Source organism: Gopherus flavomarginatus, chromosome 6 (genome assembly GCF_025201925.1).
Source record: "Gopherus flavomarginatus isolate rGopFla2 chromosome 6, rGopFla2.mat.asm, whole genome shotgun sequence".
In the NCBI taxonomy this organism is placed as follows: domain Eukaryota; kingdom Metazoa; phylum Chordata; order Testudines; family Testudinidae; genus Gopherus; species Gopherus flavomarginatus.
This window is the reverse complement of record NC_066622.1, coordinates 92,489,596-92,515,879: the sequence shown is the minus strand read 5'-3', so window position 1 is coordinate 92,515,879 and position 26,284 is coordinate 92,489,596. Positions and strand designations below refer to the sequence as shown.

General features: G+C 39.6%; 2 protein-coding genes across 9 annotated transcripts in view; one reads left to right on the top strand and one right to left on the bottom strand.

The window, feature by feature from the left end:
- LOC127053499 (zinc finger and SCAN domain-containing protein 20-like) overlaps positions 1 to 26,284 on the top strand; it is a 449,526-nt gene that overhangs the window by 158,199 nt on the left and 265,043 nt on the right. The window lies entirely within an intron of this gene.
- LOC127053496 (solute carrier family 22 member 15-like) overlaps positions 1 to 26,284 on the bottom strand; it is a 72,909-nt gene that overhangs the window by 32,816 nt on the left and 13,809 nt on the right. For 4 of the 6 annotated variants that reach the window (XR_007775064.1, XM_050958323.1, XM_050958322.1 and 1 more), the window contains exons 3-8: positions 22,954 to 23,086; positions 18,746 to 18,910; positions 16,889 to 17,018; positions 13,878 to 14,099; positions 3,425 to 3,565; positions 909 to 994 (exon numbers count right to left, since the gene is read on the bottom strand). Coding sequence is in view for 5 of the 6 variants with exons in the window: in XM_050958323.1 (XP_050814280.1) it covers positions 909 to 994; positions 3,425 to 3,565; positions 13,878 to 14,099; positions 16,889 to 17,018; positions 18,746 to 18,910; positions 22,954 to 23,086 (877 nt within the window). In the remaining variant the exon portion in view is untranslated. The remainder of the gene's footprint in view (positions 1 to 908; positions 995 to 3,424; positions 3,566 to 13,877; positions 14,100 to 16,888; positions 17,019 to 18,745; positions 18,911 to 22,953; positions 23,087 to 26,284) is intronic. The other 2 variants (XM_050958327.1, XM_050958326.1) reach the window with 2 other exon arrangements.

Below are 26,284 nucleotides of genomic sequence, written 5' to 3'. Positions count from 1 at the left end.
GTTATGCAAACTGGACATAATCACGTTGCACTAATGTTTCAAATGTTCACAGCACTTAAAACTACACCTCTACCCCAATATAATGCTGTCCTCAGGAGCCAAAAAATCTTACCAAGTTATAGGCGAAACCGTGTTATATCGAACTTGCTTTGATCTGCTGGACTGCGCAGCCCCACAACCCTCGGAGCACTGCTTTACCGCATTATATCTGAATTTGTGGTATATTGGGTCACGTTATATTGGGGTAGAGGTGTACAATCCCTTTCTAGTTTCCATTCTCATATTATATTCCATTCAGTACAAACTAAAAATTCATATAGACAATGACTTGTTTATAATGCTCTATATTCTATACGCTGAAATGTAAGTACAATATTTATATTCCAATTGATTTATTTTACAATTATATGGTAAAATGAGAAAGTAAGCAATTTTTCAGTAAATATTTGCTGTGATACTTTTATATTTTTATGTCTGATTTTGTAAGCAAGTAGTTTTTAAGAGAGATGCAACTTTGGGGATACGCAAGACAAATCACGCTCCTGAAAGGGGTACAGTTGTCTAGAAAGGTTGGGAGCCTCTGCCAAACAGTACCTCAATAGTAACACTTCTATTTTGTAACATTAAGTAAAATAAAATGTACATATGAGTAGATAGCTCAAGATTCTACAATGAACCTGGTAGGATTTTTTTAAAACTACTGTAATAATTGTAAAAATACTGTTTGTCACAACTTTATTCAATAGTTTGTACCATGTCCAGTTCTAATGCAATCAGAATATATCCAAAATATACAGAGACTTTACTAGCCCCCTACTATTTCCTAACAAATTAGTTGAGTTTAATTGTAAAATCGTTATCTATAGATAGACTAGCTCAAGTTTACTTAGACAACAGTACATACTCACCAGAATTTTCTGGTAAAAAGATGGTAAATATACATGCAAACCCGGCAAATATCAGAAAAGAAGTTGTAGTTTTACGTCTTCCAGACCTAAAAGGAAAAAGAGCACATGGTTAGATAAGGTTAAAATCTAAACTCATCAAGACAGAAAACCTGCCGTTTTGTAACTGTCAGTGAAAAGCCCAGGGCTGTAATAATAATTATTATAGACATATTATACCATGTTTCAGACGGTGGTTTCAGTTATGTAATTACATATTTTTTTAATTACGGTGCATTACTATTCACAGAAACTGTTTTCAAGCAAAATGTTTGATTTTTTCTCTAAAAAGTTCATGGTTCATGAAAACTGTCAGCTTCTGCGACAAATGAGCGAGGGGGTCCTACAAACAACAGCCTCATTTACTATACAGCCTTGATTCATTCTGTGAGCACAATCCATTCTGTGCAAAGAATGAGGCTGGGATCCTGTGGAAAATATAATACATGATCGAGTAATTAAGAGATTATATAATAATGCATACACACAAGGGGACTGAATTAAGGCTGGATAGGCAACCTTCATTCTGGCCTTTCTAACCCGAGTGCTTTATTGTGCAACCTTAATAGTCTTTTACATAGTTTTTGTTGTAATATAAAGTAAAAAGTATAAAATACATTTTATATTTAAATCTTGACAAGAATACATACGACTCCACAAAGGCTATTTCCATACCTGTTTACGCTGGAATGAAAGTGAAGTGGACCTGACTGAGAAGAACCAGCCAACAGTCACATTTGCAATATTATATTATATACAACTGATATTAATTTACAAAGGATTACAAATATATTTTAATCTCAGTCTAAGTTAGAAAATCACTGATAGTTCATCTGAAAAGTTAAATATATTTCTAGAATAGGGAACAAGCCTATTACTCAGTTTACACTGTAAAATATATTAACTATATCTATATATTTGTCTTAGCAGCAGCAGAATTTTGGATTCTTTACAATCAACATAGAACATTTGCGTATAAATGATCCTTTTCACCCTTTTGAAACAAAATGTAACAATATCTTAATGCCCTGCAGACTAAGCTTAATACCAAACTTCAGGCTACCTGGCTTGTTACAGATATCTTTTAAACTTTTATAATTACATACATCACTATGCCCTCATAATAATAGATAAAAAAAAAAGTTCTCAAATACAGATGAATATATTTTCAACAAATTGTGCAGGGACTAAGCCGCTTATGTCCCATGAATGTGTGTTAAGCAGTTTAAACTGGAGTCCTTGATCATTTTAGTTTGGCAATCTTATAAGCTCAGTGAGCTTTTCCTCAAAACTTATATGTAAAATCCTGGCCCCAATGAAGTCAATGGAGTTTGCCACTGATGTAAATAGGGCCAGGACTTCAAACAAAGTTCCTTGAATGGCAGTTGGGCTGCAGTCCTACATAGCTGCGGATTTCTAGAGCTAGTGCTTAGCTTTTGGCACTGAAAAAATTTCTATAACACAGGGCCTACAAATATGGAGAGAAATATGAAAAATTATGGACGAAGTGATTATGACTTTAAAAATACTAAACTAGTTTTTATTCGTAACTGGCTTCATTTTTAATGCTTGATAAAAACAAGCTAAGTTCAAAGTTTTTGCTACTTCAATTTGTTTAGTTATTTGGGTGTAAAATTTCTAATTGAGATATGACTCCTGTGGGAATTCTGCGCCACAGAATTAATGTCCCCCAACAAATTTCTTTGTCTCTCCATACAAAGCCCCTCTACAATTAGATCCTGCTGGAATGAGCCTGCCTTCGCACACCTGGTGCACCTAGCACAGAGTGGCAGGGCCTGGAGTATTTCTGGAACAGGCCTGGCCCTTGTACTGTGTCAGGGTTGGGTGCAGCCTCACCACTGAGTCCCTGCCCAGAAGTGGGAGGGCTGCAAGCTGATCTCCCAACGCCATGCAGCCAGTAGCCTGTGCTCCTTGCCACACTGGAACCTTCATATTTATTTATTGACAAAATTTGCAGAATATTTTTTAAAATATTGTGCGCAGAATTTTTAATTTTTTGGTACAGAATTTCCTCAAGAATAAGATATACAAAAAGAGTATTCTATCCATAGTGACAATTATTTTACTCAGATTTTTCCAAAAAATAAAGTTCATCCTTAGGCTGACACTAAACATTGAAAAATTCAAGGTAATAGGACAAAGTTAGATGACACCAAAAAGGGAGGAGTGGAAAATGCTAAACACATTCCTACCTTAAGTACAGGAGGCCCTACAATTAACTGCCTCCCAAGAGAAAGACAAAGAGGGAGAGGTAACATCTTTTATTGGACCAACTTCTGTTGGTGACAAACTTTCAATCTTACACATAACTCTTCAGGGAAAAACAGTTTCAGAAATACATAGTATCTTATCACTTAAAAAAAAAATTTTAAATAAGCTTTTCCCTATTTTTTATTTATTTATATATATGATTCTAGCCTTACAATATAGACATAAAACTAGAAAGTTACTATTCTTACCAGGATTTCTCAATAAAAAACATGCAGAGAGGAAATGCCGGAACTTCTATAAGGCCATAAAGAGCTACATTTAGATACAGATTTCCTCCTAATTCACCAGCACTGAATGTTAAGCCATAGTATACAAGGCTGCAGACATACCTGAAAACATCCATAAAGTTTGATTAGTTTTGAAAATAAGCATTTAAAGCTAAGATTTTAAGTTAAAATTTGTTTAAATACGTACTAGTAGTACAAAGAGAATTATTTCACACACAGCATTATCGATCCCATTCAAAGAAAGAAAAGATACCACAGATTCTACTTAAAGTCACAAAGAAACCCAATCTTCTTGCCAAAGTACCACCATAAATTTATATATATATATATCTACAAATACCTATATATACCTATATCTATAGATATAGCTATACACACACACAAACACACACACACACACACACACACAACCTGGGGAGATTTGACATTCCATAAGTATTTTTCAAAACTGTTTAATAGCCTAAACAGATGTTAGCTATATATTTAATAGAACAGAAGTTAAGTTCTCAATACATCAGACAAGTACATGAAAGTAGAACATACTGTCCAGCCTCACGAAAATATTTCATGTAACAAATATAAAAAGGATAATAAAGTATATTGTCCAGCTAGGAACAAAGATTCACTCTCATGGATCAAATATACTACCTCTTTTGATCCAAGCAGTCTGCCAAATTCGGGGTGTTGCAGGTTGTTCCAGTTAGAAGTTGATGATGGAGTCAGGTATTTTCTTTTGATGCTTTCACTGTGCCTCAGTGGGTCACAGCTGAGAATGCCAAGTTCAGGACTAACTGCTGAGAAACAGGGCAGACTCACCTCAAACTGGTGGTCATTCTATCATTAGATTATACCAAACCAGTAACAAAAGTAAACTTCTGGAATAGACTGCTGGCTTGTAAAGTCCCTCTGGTAACTTCTATTGTTAGATGTTTGGCTGCATCTGTGTTCTCTCTGGCCACGTCCACACTACAGAGTAAAATCGAAATTAATAAAATCGATTTTATAAAACAGATTTTATAAAATCGATTTTACGCGTCCATCGATTTTACGCGATTTTACGGCACATTACTTTGGTGGTGTGCGTCCATGGTCCCAGGCTACCATCGATTTCCGGAGCGGTGCACTCTGGGTAGCTCAGTAAAAGAATGGGACCAATAACTTCGATTTCCGTCCACACTAACCCTAAATCGATTTAGTAATATCGATTTTAGGGTTACTCCTTTCGTTTAGCTGGAGTACAGAAATCGATTTTAAGACCCCTTAAAATCGATTTTAAGTGCCTTGTAGTGTGGACGGGTACAGCGTTAAATCGATTTAACGCTGTAGTGTGGACCTGGCCTCTGTGTGCTATCCCAGCTCTGCACAGATAGTTGGCACAGCAGACTTGACTGAACGGTTCAATAAGCACAGACCCATTCATAGTGAAGGAACATGGTCAGATTTATTGTCAATGAAACACAGTTCTAATGCCCTGGCTCAATTCCCGTGCAGTGGCCCTGGCTCAGGCTGCTCAGCCTGCCCTTTTGGCACTCCTGGGCTGGGGAGAAGGAGGCTAGCCTAGGGCAGGGGCTGGTGGCTATGGTGGGGGGGCTCTGGGCTCCGGCAGGGCCTAAGGCAGAAAGGGTGGGGTTGGAGGCTAGCCTTCTCCGCCCGGCAGTCCATGTGCCACCCATGGTTACAGGCACACTAACACGTTTGCCCATTGCAATGGACTAGCTCAGTTAATGGCAGAACTTCCCATTATCCCCTAGGCCAGCCGAAGACACTCACTCTGAGATACCTCTTTATACACCGATACAAACAAGTTACATATTGCCCCTCTGAAACGGTGAGGAGTCACACTCTGGCATCTTTAGATGACACTCATTACCTTGTACATGTTGGGTCAATCAAAACATCTCTATCCATTATTCTGGCATCCTGACCTTATCTTTAAGATGGGTCAGCGTGTTCCTATTATCTTCGGGGAGTGTGTTGGTATTGAGGTGTTCTGGTACCACCTTTTTGGAATGTGTTTGTATATGTGTTCTGTACCTAGAACTTCTTAGTAATGTGTGTTTCTGAAATATCCATGCTGTTCTTGCCAGATTCCATGAGCAAGGCCTGTCTCTTGCTCACAACCTGACTTTGCTTTATAGCAGCAAAGCTTTGACCACTACTTCAAACCAGGTCTCAGGCCTCATACCAGGCCTTTGATACAAAGGCTTATGTCTCAGGCTCTCTTTCTACTACAACTTCCAAAAGTTTTTGTTGTAAATCCACAGTCCAGAGAATCAGAGCAGGAAAGAAGCAAAATGGAGATCTCAGAGGTATTTTATATCCTCTGCCATGGGCCTGGAAATTTATTGTCTCAAACAAACCTCACAGCCCAGTTTGTGGAAAGTTACTGACACAAGATGGAGTCCAGGGTCACAAGAGCATATCACATGTCCTTACATGGCTTGATGACTCACATGCGATAACCATTGGCCCCTTGGAGGCTGGGGCATCTGCAGGAAGAGCTATCTGGGTGGAATGAGTTTCTTCTATGGTCCACTGAGAGAGCTAAATGTCACTGATGAGCCATCAATACATAGCTGTTTGGTCCTGATGTAAATCTCATCTGGTGGGTGTTACCCAGGAAGACAGCGCACATGTATGATGTCAGTACATAGCCAATATTTATGACTTCAGATAAAAATAATGATACATTTAAATAAACAGGATAATCATACTTAGCAAATCATAACTTTTTCATTGACACCTCACATGACATACTTTGTACAAGATTTGTTGCAATTGTACAACGGTGGCAATATCAACGATATAAATGGCCATATTCAATCATTCAGCATCATAGATGCAATCTTTTTATTTATAAGAAATGTACAAAGTCCTCTTTGCCACAAACACAGGAGGAACCCAAAAACAGGAGATAGGTGTGAGGCTGAAGGCTAAATACTTTGTTTGCCAGCACCAAACCCAGAAACCCTACTTTCACTAGGCTTCTCTCAAGGTCACAAACCATGGTTGTCCAGGCTGTGTGTGTCTGTCTCTTCCTGTATTACTGCACACGCTGAGTAACCTTTTCTTCACTGAGTGATGTCCCTATGGGTGCTCAACTGTAGGCAACTGTATAGCAGTGCCCCTAGTTAGAAGGCTGGGGCTTTGGAGTGGCATTTAATGAAGACGATAGGACAGTGCATCCTAGTAGAGTATTTGATGCCGTGTCCTGAGTAATTGTGTAGTGATAGCTAAACGTGTCCACTAATACCCATGTGGCCACTTTGCAAATGTCAGCAATCAGAACATTGTTGAGAAAGGCAATGAAGATGGAGAGAGATTGGGTGGAATGTGCTCTAGCTCCAGAAGGTTGTCAACTGTGTAGCTGGTAGGACAGAAGTATACACTGCAAGATCCACTTGGAAAGGTGTTGCTTAGAAATTGGGCTGTCTTTTGCTCTTTCAGCTATTGAGAGGAATAAGCGCGGAAATTTTAAGAAAGGTTCAGTTCTGCCCAGGTAGAATGCTAATGCTTGTCTGACATCCCGGGTGTGCAGTGCTGCCTCCTGCTGGCTGCTATGTGGCTTTGGAAAGAAGCAATGAAAGTGGGTTGGTTGGTTGAGATGGAAAGAGGATGGCACCTTGAGTAAACATTTGGGATATGGGCATAGTGTAACCTTGTTTTTATGAAAGTTCATGTATAGGGGGTATGCCATGAGTACTTGAATTCCACCAACCGACCAGGCAAATGTGATAGCAATAAGAAATGCTGTTTTCATAGAGAAATGAACACAGGAGCACATTGCCATTGGTTTGAATGGAGGTCTAAGAAAGAGAGTGCAGAACAAAGCCGGGGTCAAATCCCATATTTGAGGGTAAAGATTTTGGAGGCCTGTCAGGAATCCTTGCATGAGTGGGTGGATGAAGACAGAATGGCCATCTATCTGGTGGTGAAAGGTTGTGATGGCTGCTAAATACACAAGAATGGAGCTCATGGATAACCCTGATATTTTAAGGTGTAAAATATAATGCAAGGTAAGTGGTAATGGAGTGCTCATTGCCTCGACATTATTGGAGGCACACCAGGATTGGAATCTAGTCCATTTGTGGAGGTAAGTGCATCTATTCATATCAAGCCTCCTATTCAAGAGTATTTGTTAAACAGCTTCCGAACAGGTAATTTCTGAATCCTGGAACCCTAGAGAACCATGCCTTCATGTGGAGCAGCTGTGAACTGTGATGGAGGATGTGACCCACCTCCTGTGAAAGGAGCCACAAAGCCAGTCACACAGTGATCGCACGGCATACCGTCATGTGAATGAGGTAAATATATCAGATTTGTTATGGCCATGTTGGAGCTATAAGGAGGACTTGGGATTGGTCCCCTTGGATCTTGTGGAGTACTCTGAACAGAAGGGGGAAGGGAGGAAAGACAAAAAGTCACTGCACTTCCCGCTTAAGGAGGCATGCATCTCCCAGGGATCTGCGTCCTAGACCCACTCTCAAGCAAAATAGAGGGCAGCAGGCATTCTCTGGATTGGCAAATAGATCTATGGTGGGGAATTCCCAGCAGCTGAAGATGTGCTGAAGGCCTTGCATATCTTGTTCCCATTCTTGATCATGGGAGAATCTCCTGCTCAATGAGTCCGCAGTGGCGTTCTGGTGTCCAGGGAAGTATGCAGCTGAGATGGTGATGCCGTGCTGGATACACCAATTCTATAACTTCAGTGCCTCCAAGCATAGAGAATGGGACCTTGCTCCACCTTTCCTGTTGATGTAGAACATGCAGGCAATATTGTCTGTCATGACTCTGATAGTGCAATGTGTGATCAGTGGGAGAAAACGGAGGCAGGCATTACGGACTGCTCGTAATTCTAGGAGATTAATATGTAGAGTGAATTCGGTTAAGGACCATCTGTCCTGCACTGTATGAGTGTGAGGTGCGCTCTCCAACAGACTGAGGAGTCAGTTGTTAGTATCATGGACGGTGCTGTTTGAAGGAAAGAGACCCCAACAAGGATGTTTTTGGGCTGTGTTCACCAGCGTAGTGAGTCCTTGACCTTCATAGACATGGATAGAAGTTTGTGAAGGCTGTATCTGTGAGGAACACAGACTGTATGTAGCCATACCTGGAGATAACATATGTGTAACTTTGCATACTTTACTACGAATGTGGCAGCTGCCATATGGCTAAGTAGCTGAACACATGTCCTGGCTGAGATCTGGGGATAGGTTCTCCACATGGATACAAGATTGACTATAGCCAAAAATCTGTGAAATAAGAGGAAGGCTCTGCGTTGTTTGGCATCCAATTGTGTCCTGATAAGCTCCAGTTGTTGCACTGGTGTTAGTATAGATTTCTCCAAGTTTTTGTGAAGGCCGAGGCTCAAGAAAAGGTCCATTATCATTCAGGTGGCGTGAAGGGCATCAGTTTCAGATGAGGCCTTGAAGAGACAGTCATCTAAGTATAGAAATATTACAACACCCTCTTTGTGCAAGTAGGCAGCCACTACCACAAGGACTTTGGAGACTGAAGGGTTGTGCAGAGTCTGAAGGGCAGTACTTTCTATAGTGATCAGTCCTCATGATGAATCAGAGGAACCTATGGACAGGGCATATTGTGATCCGAAAATACGAGTCTTGGAGGTCAAGGGCTAAGAACCAGCCCCCTGTTCCAGTGCTGGGATAATGGTGGAGCTTTGCAGTTTGCCGAACTTGTTTAGGTTTTGAAGGTCTAAGATCAGTCTCTACCCGTTGGATATCTTTTGGATCAGAAAATAATGGGAGTAAAACCCCTTCCCTCTGTGCTGGGATAGGACCAGTTCTGTGGCTCCCTGTTGCAGAAGGTGGTTTATTTCTTCTCATGAAATGCATTCATGAGAATGGTCCCTGAAGAGGGAAGGGGAGGGAGGGTGGTTGAGAGTGCTAGATAGGAATGGGATGGAATATCCTTCCTTGATGATCTCTAGAACCCATCTGTCTGAGGTAATCTGCAGCCATGATGGAAAGAAACGGGCTAGACGGTCGCCAAACTGGCAAGATGTTGGAGATGGTTGTTGTGACTGGAGCAGGCTTCTTGGGGCCTTGACCACACCTTCAAAATTGTTGTTTGGCCAAAGGCGTGTGAGAGATAGCTCCTGGAGGAGTCATATGTCTGCATTTGGTAGGGGGCTTCGGTCAACTTGTTGAGTGTCCTACTGTCAATGGGGAGTGTACTGCAGTGATTGGGATTGTGGGGGAAGTTGGTATTTCCCTGGTCATCTCTTCAGCACTTCATGCCGAGAGAACAGAGAGTTTCTCACACATCCTTAAGAGAGTGTAGGGATTTAGCTTTATGTTCTGCAAATTATTTGGGGTCCTCAAAGGGTAGGTCCTCAACGGTGGTTTGTACCTCCTTAGGGAGGCTGGAGAGGTGCAGTCATGACACCTATCTCATGACTACGGCAGTCGCAATGGAACTGGCAGCGGTATTCGTGGAGTCCAAGGAGGCTTGTAAAGCCATATGGGCCAAGAAATGTCCTTTGGATACAATGCCTGGAGTTGCTCCTTTTTGTCATCAGGAAGATCTTGGCAGAGTTCCTATATTTTGGAATAACTGAGATAACTGTATTTGGCCATAAGAGCCTCATAGCTGGATATTGGAATTGGAGCATAGTGGATGAACAAGCCCTGCAACCAAATAGGGCCAATCACTTCCAATTCCTGTCATAATCATGGAGATTGAATAAAGTTTTGAGAACTCCTGGTCTAGACAGCAAACTGGAATCACCAATGTAATTTAATCTAAACAGAGGTTGGTATTGTTGTCCCTTTTCATGAACAGCATTGACCACTAAGGAATTTGAAGTCAGATGAGAAAAAAGAAAATTCCATGTCCTCTGCGAGAATGTAACATTTTTTGTCTACCCACTTGCAGGTAGGCAGGATGGACGCTGGGGTCTCCCATAGAATCTTGGTGGGGTTGAGAAGGACCTCACTGACAAGGAGTACTATTTTGGAGGATGAAAATGCATGGAGGATGTTTAGCAGTTTGTGCTGCTGTTCCTTCTCTTCCTCGAAAGGAATCTGGAGGGAGTCTGCTATCATGCCAAACAACTTCTGGAAGTGTTTAAAGTCATCAGTTGACGAAGGGAGTAGAGGCATGATAGCCTCATCAGGGGAAGAAGAGAAGAAACAGAGTGGCAGCAGAACTTCCTCCACCAGTTCTTCTTCCTCATCAGCTATGGAGAGAGGCTAAGTCTCTAGTAGTCAAGACACCAAAGGAGATGGCAAACCTGTAGGCCTTCAGCTTTGCTCTATGAGACGCTTCCCAAACTATGCTCTGTACATGGCCCAAGGATCCCAGTATGGCCAATCTGGAGGGAGTGACATGTGGGGTTCATCCATGGCAGTCCATATCAGGACCCTGGTCCAATTGTGGATAGTAAGGACATGTAGAGGACGCTTTTTTTGCCTGTCCGAGTATGAGGGAGAGACAGAGTACTCCTCCTCTCTTCCTTGCTGGGAACGGGCAGTGCAGTCCTCAGAGAGGAAAGAAAGCAATGCTGTGATTCCAGATAAGAGGATAGAAGTGGAGGGAGGTTATGTCTGAGTAGTGGTGACTACAAGAGGTCCTTGGGGATACAAGCAGGTCCTTGGGGTATCTGAACTCTTGGATGGGGAGGGAGGAGTTTCACCAGCACTGGTTGATGTATCCGTGCCAAGGGAGAAGTTCATTCTCTTGAGCAGTCAGTAGATGGAGTTGAGCTCAGTGCTCAGTGCCGAAGGTTTCATCAGTGCCATGGTGCCCAAAGTTGATCTGATCGGAGTGGCCAGCACCGTTCTTGAAGGTCTCATGTCCTGTCAATGTTGCTGACAGCTGTAGGTCTGCCTGCTTAGGGTCTTTAGATCTGTGCTTAGCTCTGGCAGTACTTGGATGGTCCCTGGAGCTATGTCCCCTTTCTGAGGATGTCGAAACAACTGACCTGGCAGGGAGTGAAGTTCTGGTGGCCAGAGCCTCAGACAGTGATGAGGGAACCTGTTTCTTCCCATCAGCACAGGAAGGGAAGATTTTCTTTTAGAAAGACATGGCAAATCAGGGCCAGTGAATGACCTAGCGGAATGTGAGAGCTGCCCGGGGGAAGTGTCTGGGCCAGGGTCTGATGCTGGACACAATTATCTCTCCATAAGAAGTCATAACCAAATGTCCCAGTCTTTTCTGGACCTGGCATTCAGGTTGTGGCAATGAGTATACTTTTGCGACATATTAGAGAGAGAGAGAGAGAGAGAGAGAGAGAGAGAGAATGAGAAAGGAAAGAACTACTAAACTACACTAAAACTAACAGGTAAGACACTATCTAACAGGTCAAAATAAGAAGCAGGCTCTACTCCAGTTTCCATAAGAACGGCCATACTGGGTCAGACCAAAGGTCCATCTAGTTCAGTATCCTGTCTTCTGACAGTGGTCAATGTCAGGTACCCCCGAGGGAATGAACAGAGCAGATAATCATCAAGTGATCCATCCCCACCCCAGACCAAAGGCGGTAGAGAAGGAACTGGGCAGTGGTCAGACTGCACAGCGCTATATCTAAAGGTAATAAAGAAATCCAGACTAATTTTTTTTTCTGGCATACTGAAGACTTACAAAAACATAGACTATTATTTAGTCATAGGTCAGTAACAGGTGTTTCCTATCAGCTTCAACGAAGTTGGAGCTCTTCCTGTGACTTACTGTTGCTCTGGTGAAGGGCCTTTATTTTCAGATGTGTGATCTCCTCTCTCATTATGTGCTCATTTTTTAAACTGTGCTTGATGCAATCAAGGACACAAAGCCCAGTGCATATGTTGCCAAGAGTTCATCCACATTTGATATTTAAAAAAAAAAAATGTGTGCACCTGCATTTTGTCAAGCCCTGTAGTAATTACAGCAGTAATTAGAAGACAAAAGGGTAAGAAACTAACAGCAGGAATGCAAGAGACCTACAGGCCTACATAAAACAGCTTAAGCATTTAGCATAAGCATAAGGCCTTAGGGAGCCTGAGCAGGAATAGGTTTCAGAGTAGCAGCCGTGTTAGTCTGTATCCGCAAAAAGAACTGGAGTACTTGTGGAGTATTGTGGCACCTTAGAGACTAATAAATTTATTTGGGCATAAGCTTTCGTGGGCTACAGCCCACTTCTTCGGATGCATGCAATATGTTCCATTCCATGTATCCGAAGAAGTGGGCTGTAGCCCACGAAAGCTTATGCTCAAATAAATTTGTTAGTCTCTAAGGTGCCACAAGTTCTCCTGTTCTTTTTGAGTAGAAATAGTTGCTCAATAAGTTAGCATAAGTAAACTAACAATGACCTTAAGTCACAAGATGGCGTAAGACTTTGTTTATTGCTCTGTAATATTCACAAGTGTTACAAACTGCTGGTAGGTAACTACAAGAAGGCAGTTTATACCAGTTTAAAGTATTTTTGGAGGGGAACATTAGCAGATGCTCAATCGCAGGTAACCACAGTAATCTAATTGACCTATATGTTAATCAGCTTTGCTTAATTAATGTACTAACCTATAGGATAATGACATCCCAATATTATCAGGGTGAGAAAGTTAAGATATGGTAAAGGAGGGAAGAGTTATGCATAAGGACCATCAAGGCCTATACAACATCTGATCTTAGGTACAGCCATTGGAGTGCTTCATTAGCACGCCAGAGCTGGACTGGGATCTGTCTCAACTTTTAGAGCTCTCCTCAAGGATAGAGTGAGTATATACCTGTAATGGTGCCAGTCGCACTGACAGTGTTATATTATATAACTTTACTTCTTTGGATGGTTTTATCGGACTAATTATAATAATAAAACTTTTACAGTTACAGAACGTCTTCCCTGAGTACTCTTGTCACTGCCGTGCCCTACGGGCAATAACTCTGACAAGAACCTAACATATTAGAGTGCTAGATGGGTAAACTAAATTAATAGTCTAATCAATAATTAATTAATAGATCAGGCAACATGTGAAAGCTGATGACTAGATGGCGTGCTCATACTTGCCCCCACTTACATCTACATTGGTCTATTTTTAGCTCTCTGTTTCATTTTTACACCTACATTTTGACAATTCATATATTTAGTATATAATATTCAGTCAGAATATAAGATGGAAACAATTTTTATTAATTTCTGCATTAGCATTTACTTTTTTTTAATATTTTGTTGTCTCCAGCTAATGTCTTATTAGTCTTTGGAACAGTTTCCAGATAATACAACTAGATCAAAGGCATTACAATGTAATACCAGCACAATTTTTCAGAAAGCCAATGCCTGGAATTACTAACAAAAAAAAACCTCAGAATTTTACTTTGAGAAAGCTATTATTAAATGAAAGGAAGAAACTGAAAATCTTAATCAGTTTCTAATCTTTGACTAATTCATGCCATCTCGGCACACCTCCTTTTTATTACTTACCAGATATACATCAAGATGATAGTTCGCCACCGAAGGACTGGGTGTTTTACTAGGTTTAGGACACCAGATGCTGAGTCATTCTTTTTCATTGTTCCTGCACATGGTTTCAATTTTATAGTCAACCTTTCTTTTCCATTACCACAGGCCAGATACTGAAGCACATCCTCTGCTTCTGCAGTATTCCCCTGGGAATACAGCCATCTTGGTGATTCTGGAAGCATACTACCAAAGAAAGATACAATAGTGAAAGTTCAGTCCTACCAACAAAGTACTGTATCAATTTTCTTTCTCTGCAAAACACCTCAAGTATCATCTTGTAAAGCAGTTGTATATTAAATCCAAATATTTGAGATCATCTAACTTATAAGTACAAGCAAGTTAAAACCTAGATATTTTCTCAGCCAGTTTGTATCAGGTACTCAAATTCTTTTTTTAAAATCATGTAAAATATTGTGGACAAAATGCTATGATGTCCAAGTATTTTTAAAATGTAATTTAAAGACAAATCTTGACTTCTGCTGACACACAAGGGAACAAAATAAGAGAGTACATGAGAAACCTTTTCAATTCCCATTCACTGTGCTGCCCAAAGCAGAATTTTGTCCTTTTATGTTAAAGACTGTCTTAACTCTTCACTCTCTAACAGAATACCCACATACTCACACCCAAGGAAAATATCCTCACTTGGTAATTACCTTGACACTATACCTCAGTACCAATTAATCTCCAGTCACAAAAGAATTTGGAACTTTAGTTCCATAGTAACATCAAATTGTTTAAAGCCAACTCCAAAACAGTAAAAATTATAATGAAAAATAGTAATATTGAATTGTTAACACATTTCACTAATCCAAACCGAAAAAAAAAAAAAGCTGCAGCAGAAAATTAGGCCTTGCTGTATTTGATTATAATCAACATAATCTATTTCACATTTGCTAGTCTAGCAAATAAAATAATGTTTCAAAAATTCTCTGTTCTTCAAAGTCAATATATCTAAAGGTGATAAAGAAAGGCAGACTAATTTTTTTTCCTGGCATACTGAAGACTTACAAAAACAAACCCGTTTGCCACAAGACAAAAGCATATAAGATATCTGTACAAACAGTATAATTTAGTATTTACTTATTTTGTATTTTAATATTTATTTAATTGCTGATTTAAATGATAACAAGCCTCCTACATAATGTTTGTCAAGTGAGGAATCAACTTCTATAACAGAAAATTCACTTAAAGACACCATAAGCTAGTATTTCTAGAAGAGACAGACCAAAGCTGAACTGATTTAGTAAATATGACAAAAGCAACATTAATAAACTAGGCTTTACTATTACACTGGCACTAAAATAATACTGAATTGCTACTTGTCTTAACAGTATATACCCAATTTAAATATGTGGAGTATTATTTATTATTGCAGCCTAGCTCATGTTGTAGATAGGGACCTGAAATGTGCAAATGGACCAGAAGTTACCTTCACTCACCCCCCCTTTTTTTTTTAAATAAAAAGGACAAAGGTTTTCCTATAGTGCCTCTGACTGACAAAAGTTTTACCAACTGAAGTGCAGTGTAGACATAGCCTAAGTAATTTATCTTTCACTTTTGTTTTAGATGCTACACTCTGTGTCTCAGAACACGAGTTTTACAGACTAAGTTGCATTGCTTGCAGATTTAAAGATCTTATTTTCTTCACTGGGAAAACAGTTCTAACAAATAGTTTTAAAATAGCAAATCAATTAAATCTGATACTCAACAAAGTCTAATTTTTTTTGCAATAGTACAATAGTCTATAGTTTACAGACTATTGTACTATTGCAAAAAAAACACTAACCCAGGAACCTATCCTTGCAACAAAGCCTGATGCCAACTCTGTCCACATATCTATTCAAGTGACAACATCATAGGACCTAATCACATCAGCCACGCCATTAGAGGCTTGTTCACCTGCACTTCTACCAATGTGATATATGCCAACACGTGTCAGCAATTCCCCTCTGCCATGTACACTGGCCAAACCGGACAGTCTCTATGCAAAAGAATAAATGGACACAAATCTGACATCAGGAATTATAACCTTCAAAAACCAGTAGAATACTTCAACCTCTCTGGTCACTCAGTAACAGACTTAAAGGTGGCAATCTTGCAACAGAAAAGCTTCAAAAACAGACTCCAACGAGAAACTGCTGAACTTTAATTAATATGCAAACTAGATACCATCAATTTAGGCTTGAATAGAGATTGGGAATGGCTGAGCCATTACACGCATTGAATCTATTTCCCCATGTTAAGTATCCTCACACCTTCTTGTCATTATCACCACAAACTTTTTTTTTCTCCTGCTGATAATTGCTCATCTTAATTAATTAGCCCCTTAGAGTTGGTAGGGCAACTCCCACCTTTTCATTTTCTCTGTATGTGTATATATATATATATATCTCCTTACTATCTGTTCCATTCTATGCATCCGATGAAGTGGGCTGTAGCCCACGAAAGCTTATGCTGAAATACATTTGTTAGTCTCTAAGGTGCCACAAGTACTCCTGTTCTTTTTGCGGATACAGACTAAAACGGCTACTATTCTGAATCCTACTTCACTTAATACACAAATCAGAAGGAAGAGGTTAAAAGATTTCCTTGTACCAACACTGATCAAATGGGGACATATTTAATGACATTAAGGCAAAGCTTCTGGCTTCTAATACTTCTGTTCCAAGGAGGTTAACATGTCTACCTACATGATAAGGACAGGAAGGGTAGACTTCTTTTGGCATCTCTTCTTCAAAGTCAAGTAAAATCTCAAAGCCTTTGTTTTATTAGTGAAAATATCTGACAAAAAAAAACTCTTCCACCTTTGACCTCATATATGCACTAATCTTATCCTGCTTGGACTATAAAACATTTGAAAAAAATCAACCGTACTTCCATTGCTCTATCTTTCATTGACAAAATAAGGTATTTTTGTTAAATTGCTACACAATGTATTTTTACACACATAACAAATTTGAACTACTTACAAAGAAAGAAGAAAGAAGAAAACCCCTGGAGAATTTGATACAAATGCAAGGAAGCGCCATTCTCGTATGTAGTAACCCAGGAAGGCATAAATTGCTATGCCAACTGCAAATGTTAAATTTGTTAACGAGCCTGAAAATAAAAACAAAATAAAGCTACTACAAACAATGACAAAAGCCCACACTCAGATGCCTCAAATTTCTAAGCAGTGAAATACACTAAGTATATATTCTTCCTACAGTACATAAAGACTTTGCAACATTCTTGTGCAGTTGTCATATTGCTCTGAGTTCATTTGAATAAGTTAACTGATTCTGACAGTATATGGATTATGTACATGTATTTACAGAATTTTAATATTTAATTGTTTTGTGGGAGGCAATCAAAGCAAAGCTCAACGTAAAAATAGTGTGGAGAAGCTGAGGTGGGAGAGGAAGTAAAAGCAAATACTCTTAACTGATTTAATTGGATGCATGATGACAATCTGGAGTGGTCGTGAGTCAGATAAAATTGGTAGAGACCTCTAAAACTGGAAGGGTAGTTAGTATTGTATAGAAAAGCAATGAACTTGAGTGATACTAGGGTAAACTTACCAAACCTTTCTGAAGAACATATATCTATAAAAGTTGCTATGGAAAATATGTAGTCAATGTCAATCACAAAAGCCTAAGAGTAAACTTTTTCAGTCAAGTATGTGAGACATAGTACTAAACTGGACGTTCTCAAACAGTGGTCAATGGAGCCTTGGCCACTGCTGGCAGCTAGAAGCTCTTTTTTAGCACCGCTATGAGGAACATTATTCATTAGCTTCCCCTCCCTACCAGCCATTGATCTGTTCTTCATCACCCCCTACTCAACAGCTGAGAGGTACTAAAACAACAAAGCACCTGAAATGGCAAGCAGCAGGGCGCGGAGTATTTCTTCAGCCCATAGGGGCCAGCCCTGTAGGGGAAAAGACTGGGAAGAGCCGAGATAGACAAACAGGAGGCAGACAGAGACAACATGAGTGGAAATGTAGAGACAAACAAATGGGAAGGACCATGGGGGGGTGGGTGGGAATATCAGTAATTGAAAAAACAGGAAGATAGAACAAAAGAAAAACCTACTCCCTCATTCCCAGAAGGCAAGAAAATATAAAGAGACAAGAAAAAAAGAGTGTGTAAAGACTGAAGAAATAAAAAGGGGAAATAGGCTCACAGCCACCACAGTTAAACATTTAGGGCCAAGTTCTACCCTCAGTTACTCCAATGCAAAGCCACTAAAATTAGAGTTTCTCTACATTTACAACAGTGTGATGGAGAGCTGAATCTCAACTTTTATTATTAAATCTATGTTAAATACTCAACGCTGGTAGAGCAGAGAGACATTTTTTAAATATTGGATTCAATACAAAATATGAAAAAAGCACCAGGTATGTGCTAGCTTATTTTTGTGGGACAAGAGAAATGAACTACTTTAAAAAATGGTGATGGGGTAAGAGGGAAGTGTTCTTGTCATCATAAATATTTTCTCAAAACATTGATGGTGAAATTGGGAAATTGGGGGAAAAGGGAGTTTCAGGAAAAAAATTTGTAATGCAAAATAGTCCACAGATTATTTTGGGAATCATTATGCTAACCTTGAAATATCACCACTACCCTGTTGTTAATCACGCTGGCCCCAATCCTACAGTCCTTATTCAAGCAAAATTTTGCTTGAAATCATTGGCATTTTGGGTGGAATATTGTATTTATTTGACTCATTATAGTCTTTAATATGTACTAAAATAACTTAATACATTTAAAATTATTTCTAAAATTGCAAGAATTTACAAAAAAGAAAGTTTTGTGTAAGATATTAGCATCATTCTTAAATCTTACCTGTTAATGCCCAGTAAGACTTTCCTACATATTCTTGTGTCAAGACAAAAGACACTAGAGACATTCCACCATTCATAATCCCAACAATGAAGCGTGACATTGCAAAAATTTCATAACTTGGAGCGAATGCTGTGACATATCCAAAAATGACATCAAAGAACAGACCTGAACAAAACAGAGTATTAAAAATCTGGTCTATCAGTCTTCTCAAAGAGTGTAAATTCAGAAAAGAGAGAAGGAAGGAAAGAACAGGACTGAAACACTTACCATAACTAGTGTTCTAAAAGTAATACACTGCTACCCTGCTATAACACAATCCGATATAACACGGGTTCACATATAGTGCAGTAGCAGAGGAGCTCCGGTGGCACTTTAAAGGGTCCGGGGCTCCAGCTGCTACCGGGGAGCCCAGGGCCCTTTAAATCAGTGCTGGAACCCTGCCGCTGCTACCCCAGGGCTGCAGCAGCGGGGTTTGGGCAGCGCTTTAAAGGGTCCAGAGCTCCAGCTGCTGCAGAGCCCCGGGCCCTTTAAATCACCACTGGAGCCCTGCTGCTGCTACCCTGGGGTTGCAGCAGCAGGGCTTGGCTGACAATTTAAAGGGCTCGGGCTCCCCGGAGTGACCAGAGCCCGGAGCTCTTTAAATCACCACCAGAGCCCTGCCACCGCTACCCCGGTATAATGGCGTTTCACCTATAATGCGGTAGGGATTTTTGGCTCCCCATAACTGCATTATATTGGGGCAGAGGTGTCTCTCTGTGGATTCACACACTTGGGGTTTCAAACATCTTGAGTAACATGAGGATTCCAAGGGGCTCCAAACTGTTAGTATCTATTACCTCATCTCCAAGTCACACAGCTGAGGTTTGTAATTCCAAGAATGGAGATCTACAAGAGGAAACTTACCTTTAGACCAATGTTTCCCAAACTTGGGACGCCACTTGTTTAGGGAAAGCCCCTGGTGGGCCAGGCCTGTTTGTTTATCTGCTGCGTCTGCAGGTCCGGATGATCACAGCTCCCACTGGCTGCAGTTCGCTACTCCTGGCCAATGGGAGTTGCTGGAAGTGGTGTGGGCTGAGGGACGTACTGGACCTGCGGACACAGCAGGTAAACGAACCGGCCTGGCCTGCCAGGGGCTTTCCCTAAACAAGCAGCGTCCCAAATTTTGGAAACACTGCTTTAGACAATACTATCATTCAACACTAGACCCTTCAACTGGAAGTACAACTCCAAAATAAATGACCATGACATGAGTTATCAATTGTAATCCGAAGATTAAGTCCCAATCAATTAACTCACAACAGCACTCCTACCTGTCGGAGCTACTGGTAACTAGATAATCTGACTGGTTGATAGCAATTCAGTGATAGCATAATAATCATGTAACTTCATAGTGTTCTAAAATATACTTTATATTAATTAACAAAATGGTTTAAGAAAATTACCATCTGCAGAAAATGACGATTACACAACTAAATTTCTTCCTTCAAAATTAAGTACAACCATTGACCTACAATTTTCAGTTTTAAACTTTAGAGTTAGAGGGATGCTTCATAAAAAAATTTAGAAATCAGGAAACTGAGTTCATAGGGAACAATGGGCACAACTGTTTTATTTCATACAAAGCTTTAAAATGCAAAGAGCAACTGTAATTTAAGAAAATAAAACTGTGTCTCAAGAACCTTTTAATGTCAGCTGGAAAGGGGCATAGAGGTAGTTCACAGAGGTTACAGGTAGCTCCCGAGTCTGGCATGTATATTCTAGTTCTCCAAAGAGGGCCACGTGAGGTCTCTACTAAAAGCTTATGTCAGTTCTGAGCCTCAAAATCACAGAGAGATGTACCTGTGGATGACATCCAAGGAGCTGTCTATATGTTCTGAAAATATGATTTAAAGTCTATCACCAACCAGAGAGGAAAACAGGTTTTCTTCCAGACAGCAGGTAAGATGTGTGTATCTCTGTCAAAATGTAAGTTAAGCATTGTAAGCCAACACAGTGAAATCCCAGTTTACAGAGTCAAGAGGAAAGGCAGCTAAAGAATAAACTACAGGGGGTCATCCTGACTCTGGGGTACAAACAATGAACATGGGGAAATACAAGAAAGCAAGGGAGACCCCACTTTATCCTGCACCAATAAAGGAATTGAGTAGTATGATTACATTCATGAAAACGGATTCTCAAGTAGGTTTGGTTGAAAACACTGCAAAGGACATGTTGGATGAGATAAACTTATTTAGATTGGAAGTTAGCCTGTTAAGTTAAATTTAGTCTCTAGGAATCATGTCAAGATTTTGTTTCATATGTGTAACCCTTCTATTTCCACTATCCTTACTCACTTGCTCTTAAATCTTGATCTTTGATAATAAACTTATCATTGTTTTCACTATAAATATATCTCAGTGCTATGGTATTATACAAGGAGCTGATTCTAAGTTGAATCAAACAAGTTAGCGTGTACATTGTCCTCTTGGGGACAGCAAGCCTAGTATTTCTGTGAGTGTTCAGAGGATAAGGGGCTAGACACTTTTGGGGAATGCTTTGAAGGGGCTCAGGGACTGAGTTACATCTATTGTTAACCAGCAAGGCAAAGTAAGGGCTGGCCTAACAGACTGGAGGTGTCAGGGAGCGGACACCCATTTAAAGCACAAGCAAGCCTCCCTCTCGCTGGAGGCAGGAAAATGATAGGATGACTCATAGCTCTGGTACGCCGAAAACCATCACAACAAGGTTTTACGGTAATAATACGTGAGTTAAGGAGATATAATTAAGTTTCTGGAGAAGGAGGAACTGTGAAAAAGCAAGATGGAATTAAAAAACTCATGATAAAAGAACTATGATAAAGAAACTATTAATAAGGTTTCTTTAAAGCATATGGAAGCACTGTAGTATGTGTCTGATCAATCTTGAAAATATCAGGCCAGGACATAGGCTTTCCTTATTACTCAAAATGGCTTGGATACTATCCTTTATCCAAATAGAGTCCCTGATGCCATGTGGTCTTGTGCTACACAAAGGGGTCCTAGAAATGGAAGTAATCTTTTCTGAGAAAAGCAAAAGCAGCCCAGGATTTCAATGGGACTGATTGAGAAATGTTATAGGGATGGTAAAATGCTACCTCCGTTGTGAGATTGCAAGGGGGTGTGGCTAAAATTGACTTTCAAAAAACTGGAGAAGTGAATTCCAGTGGGTTGAAACTATGCTGTTTAGACTACACATTAATATATCTTGACGTCTTGGCCTGAGAAGTTAAAAGCTTCTACAGAGAATTAGTCCCGAGTACTACTAACTGTATCTATACGATCGCCTTTAGTTTAAGTAGTAGCATTAGTGATTTGGGATCCAAATGTTCAAATCACAGCAGGGCTGAATTTCTCACACACTGGCAATAGTGTCTCTTGAGGAGCTTAAATCACTTTAAAAGCACTAGAGGGACAAGATGGATGAGGTAATATCCGTCATTGGATCAACTTCTGTTGGTGAGAGAGAACAATTTTCAAGCTTACAGAGAGCTCTTCTTCAGGTTTAAAATAAGAACACTCATGACAACAGGAAGAAAATATCTTGAATTATGTGCTGGAGAAAGATTTCTTAGTTTTACATATCTGAAACTGATGGGTCTACGTGTTGCAAATTCTACAAGAAATTGCAACATATGTTCTCATCTTTTTATGGATGGGTGATGATTTGTGAAAACCCATAGCACCACCTCCCTTTATAATAGACAATAATTACTGGAAGGCTGGAGAATGTAAGTTAAGTAGCATTATAGCAGACTAAAAAGTAGTAAATTCAAAATATTATGCTGAGGTTTCAAATATGAAGAAAACTCTGGAAGTTTAACATATTGTGCTATACAGTATAGCCAATTTCAGAGAACCTTTGAACCAGAAAATAGATTACCAAATAGTACAGATAAACGAAACAGACAGACCACAAGTTCAAATGGATTTTTTTAAACCACAGCTGGTGGAACACCACAATCAACACAAAACAATACAAGCTTTCTTCACAAATACTCTTGCCTTAGAAATATTTCTTGTCCCCATCAAGGAAATAAACTTTTAATTGAAAAGTATGATGAAATACATATGCTGTGTACTCCCAATGGAAAAATATTAAATGCTCTTATTCTGGCCCTCATTTCCTTCAGATCCAGATATTATGTCCAAATTGAAAATGTGTAAGAAACAATGATCTTACTTTTATCTTACCTGACATGTACACTGGTTTCCTGCCCAATCTGTCAGACAATGGTCCAAAAAATATATTTCCAATAAGCAATCCAGCAAAATACAAGGATGATGCCAGGTTTACTTTATAGGCCTCATGTCTGATTAAGTACCACTGTTGAAAATAAAGGAATCTGTAGTTTAAAAACAGTAATATAGATTCATTGGCTTCTTGAAAATATTGAAGAAAACTTAATATTTTTACAACTACGGAATATCTCGTATCATTATTCTGTATTCTGGCCTTGTGTTATGTTCACTTGAGTTTTGTTTAAAGCTCCACAGCAGATTATGGCCTAACAACTTTTTAAATGTATATACTTCTGTCAAGATGTTTCATTACAATATATTTCTCATGCTACGTTTCAATGTTATATGTTCAAGCAAATTAGAAATGCATCACAATAAACTTTGGCCCATCAACAGCAACACAGTCAAAGTTATTAGAAATAGGAGAGACTTAATTTTTAATAACATGAACTGGAAACCTTCAGACTTGTTTCTGAAGCACAGGCTTACAATAGTAATATGCAATTAAGGCAGCTTAAAATTGAAAGATAGCAAAAAATGTTCATCAGGAACAAAGCAATATAAAATATGCTTTACTTGACTATTATCTTGCCCTGAACAGTGTTTCTCAGACCACCAGAGATCCATGGAACCCTATCTGGTAGTCTGCAGAATAAAACACTGAAAACCAAACAGAGAGGGATCAAGGGATTGCACGGGAAGGTGGTGTAAGAGAATCATTCTCTTATGAGAAGAAGTTTGAGAACCATTAAACCACATTACTCTATTCTGTAAATGCGGGACAGAATTTATTTCTCCTTGCTTTGCACAAAAGGAGACTCTTTGGGTGAGATGGTACTGCAATATACAAGCTGTACAAAATATCAGACACTTTTGAGATTTCCTGTTAGCACACCAGGAACACACAACAGATTGTGTTAAAGAAGGAGCTTGACTTCCGAACTTACATTTTTGTGTGAATTTACTTCAATTGTTAATTTAAAAGATACATTTGAAAACAAAAATACAAAGCAAAAACCAACATCTAAATACTTGATAGGTCATGATTACGCCTATTAAGTCAGACAGAAAATAGGGTAAATTCATATTCGGACATTTAATATACACAATCCGATTATTTGTTCAAAAATCATTTTGTATCAAAGAAGTCCTTACTACTGACAGCTATTAGATGGCCTACATCAGGAGTTCTCAACCTATAGCTGGTGACACCCTGGAAGATCACCAAAAGAGTTTTAGGGGGTTTGTAAACTACCCCCTTTCTCCCTATTTTTCCCTTGCATTTAATATATACATATATATATAGTCTCTAGTCCTTGAAGTTGCAGAGATAACCCTGAAAATGCGCACCAAGCATAAACTGAAGCAGTGATACCAGCCTGCAAGAGCAACTCTGAAAGGTACGAGCTGCCCTTTTCATCAATTCTGTAGCCACAGAAATTGACCTTTTCCCCCCTAGTATGCCCTGGCATTCAGCATTTCATTGTTTTGTTTTAGACAGCGCTCAATATTTTGGTTTGGGCCCCCTGTCCAGCTGAGACCTGCTGGCTGTTGCCTCTGCATTCTCAGCTTTCCCTCAGGGGAAGATATTTGGATCATAGTGCACGCCTCCTGCACTGTTCCATAGAGCCAAACAGCAAGGCAGACATGGCTACCCTCCATTTCTTCCCTCTTCTATGGAACTGGCTCTTTCAGCCAGACTTTCCTCTCTGCTAGCCTCTGACCAAAATGCAAAAAAGAATATTTCAAAAGGTTGGCTACAGTATCTGACAGAGGATTCAGGGGCATATACATAGCCACTAAAAGGAGAGGACACCGCCATTTGAAGGCTAAACATACATCTTTCCAAAATAATCTCCTGAATTCTTCAATCAAAAGTTTACAAAATGAGGTGACCTTCATTAAATAGCAATACTGTAAATATGAAAGCCCTTGGAGAATCATACTTGGTGTCACCACAAATAACAAATGCCTCAAAGTCTCATAACTAGGGAACCACTGATTGTTCCCTTAGTCTCAGATATTAGAATCAGTTGCTGCCAGGCCAATCAAAACACTCAGCCCTCTTCAATATCAGTCAGCACAATGACAAATTAATGACATGCTGCAGATGTTTGGAAATAGATGTTAGAAGCCAGTAGTTCTCAACAAAGCTGAATGAAACTTTCAATATTTGTCCAGTATGAGCAGCATGAAATTCCTGTTTTGAAGCTTTCCTGCAATACCTGCAGTTGGGACTGATTGATATTGCTGTACTTGATATTCAGCACTGATGATGCCAGAGATATGACAGGAAAACACACTGGCTTTATATCTAGGATAGCATACCAAGCCATTGAAATACGTTGATCAATTCAAGGGGAAGCTTTTGGCAGCACAGAAAATGGCAACAGAACTGAAAACAGGTACTTGGAAGAGGCCGCTAAAGTTATGAACTTTACAACCTCTTATCTATATTAAGTGAAGAAATGGGCACTCAATATGCACAACTCCTCTTCCACAAAGAAGTTTGTTGGTTTTTACTCTAATGTTTTGAATTTCTAGTCTAAGCTCAGAGATGACCTTTTTTCCCTTGTTTAATTTGACTCTGCCCTTGCTGACTAATTCACAGATCAGCATTCAATTATTCTGAATGTTTGTTTCCAAGAATGGACCATGACATGGATTCTCAAATTGGGAATTCCAAAATCCTGAAGTTGAGGTGTCGGGCTGGGGATTCATAATTCCTGGGAGGTTGTAACCACCTTGTACTTCTCTTATTGCTAAATGGGAAAAGAGGCCCTGGGTTAAATGTTGCCATACCAGGTCAAGTTTGAGAACCACAGGCTTCCATGAAGTGTGCTGGCATATTCAGCCACATACCTAAAACCACTATCACTATTAGCACAAACTGACATTGTGGTTGTCAGTCTCTCTAGAGAGGTCAAACTAAACAGGTATGGAAGTGAACTATCCTCTCCATCCCTAGATGTGGCCTCGTCAGGTCACAGTTAGAGCAAATTGAAGGGGAGTATGGGGAAGCATGAGTATCATATGAGATGCATGACATCTGGCAGTCTGAGAAAATAACTATGGAACTCCAGGATGACATTTTCACACATACATATTTCATATCTGAACTTTAAGAAGACTGAGCAACTACTGCAAATTCACAATAAAATATTCCATAGCCATCTTCAGAGGATCGACACAACCAAGTCCTAGCATCTTTTGCAAAACAAATTACACACACACAATTACTGTTGCTCATGTATATAATATGGAAAATAAATAAAATAAAATA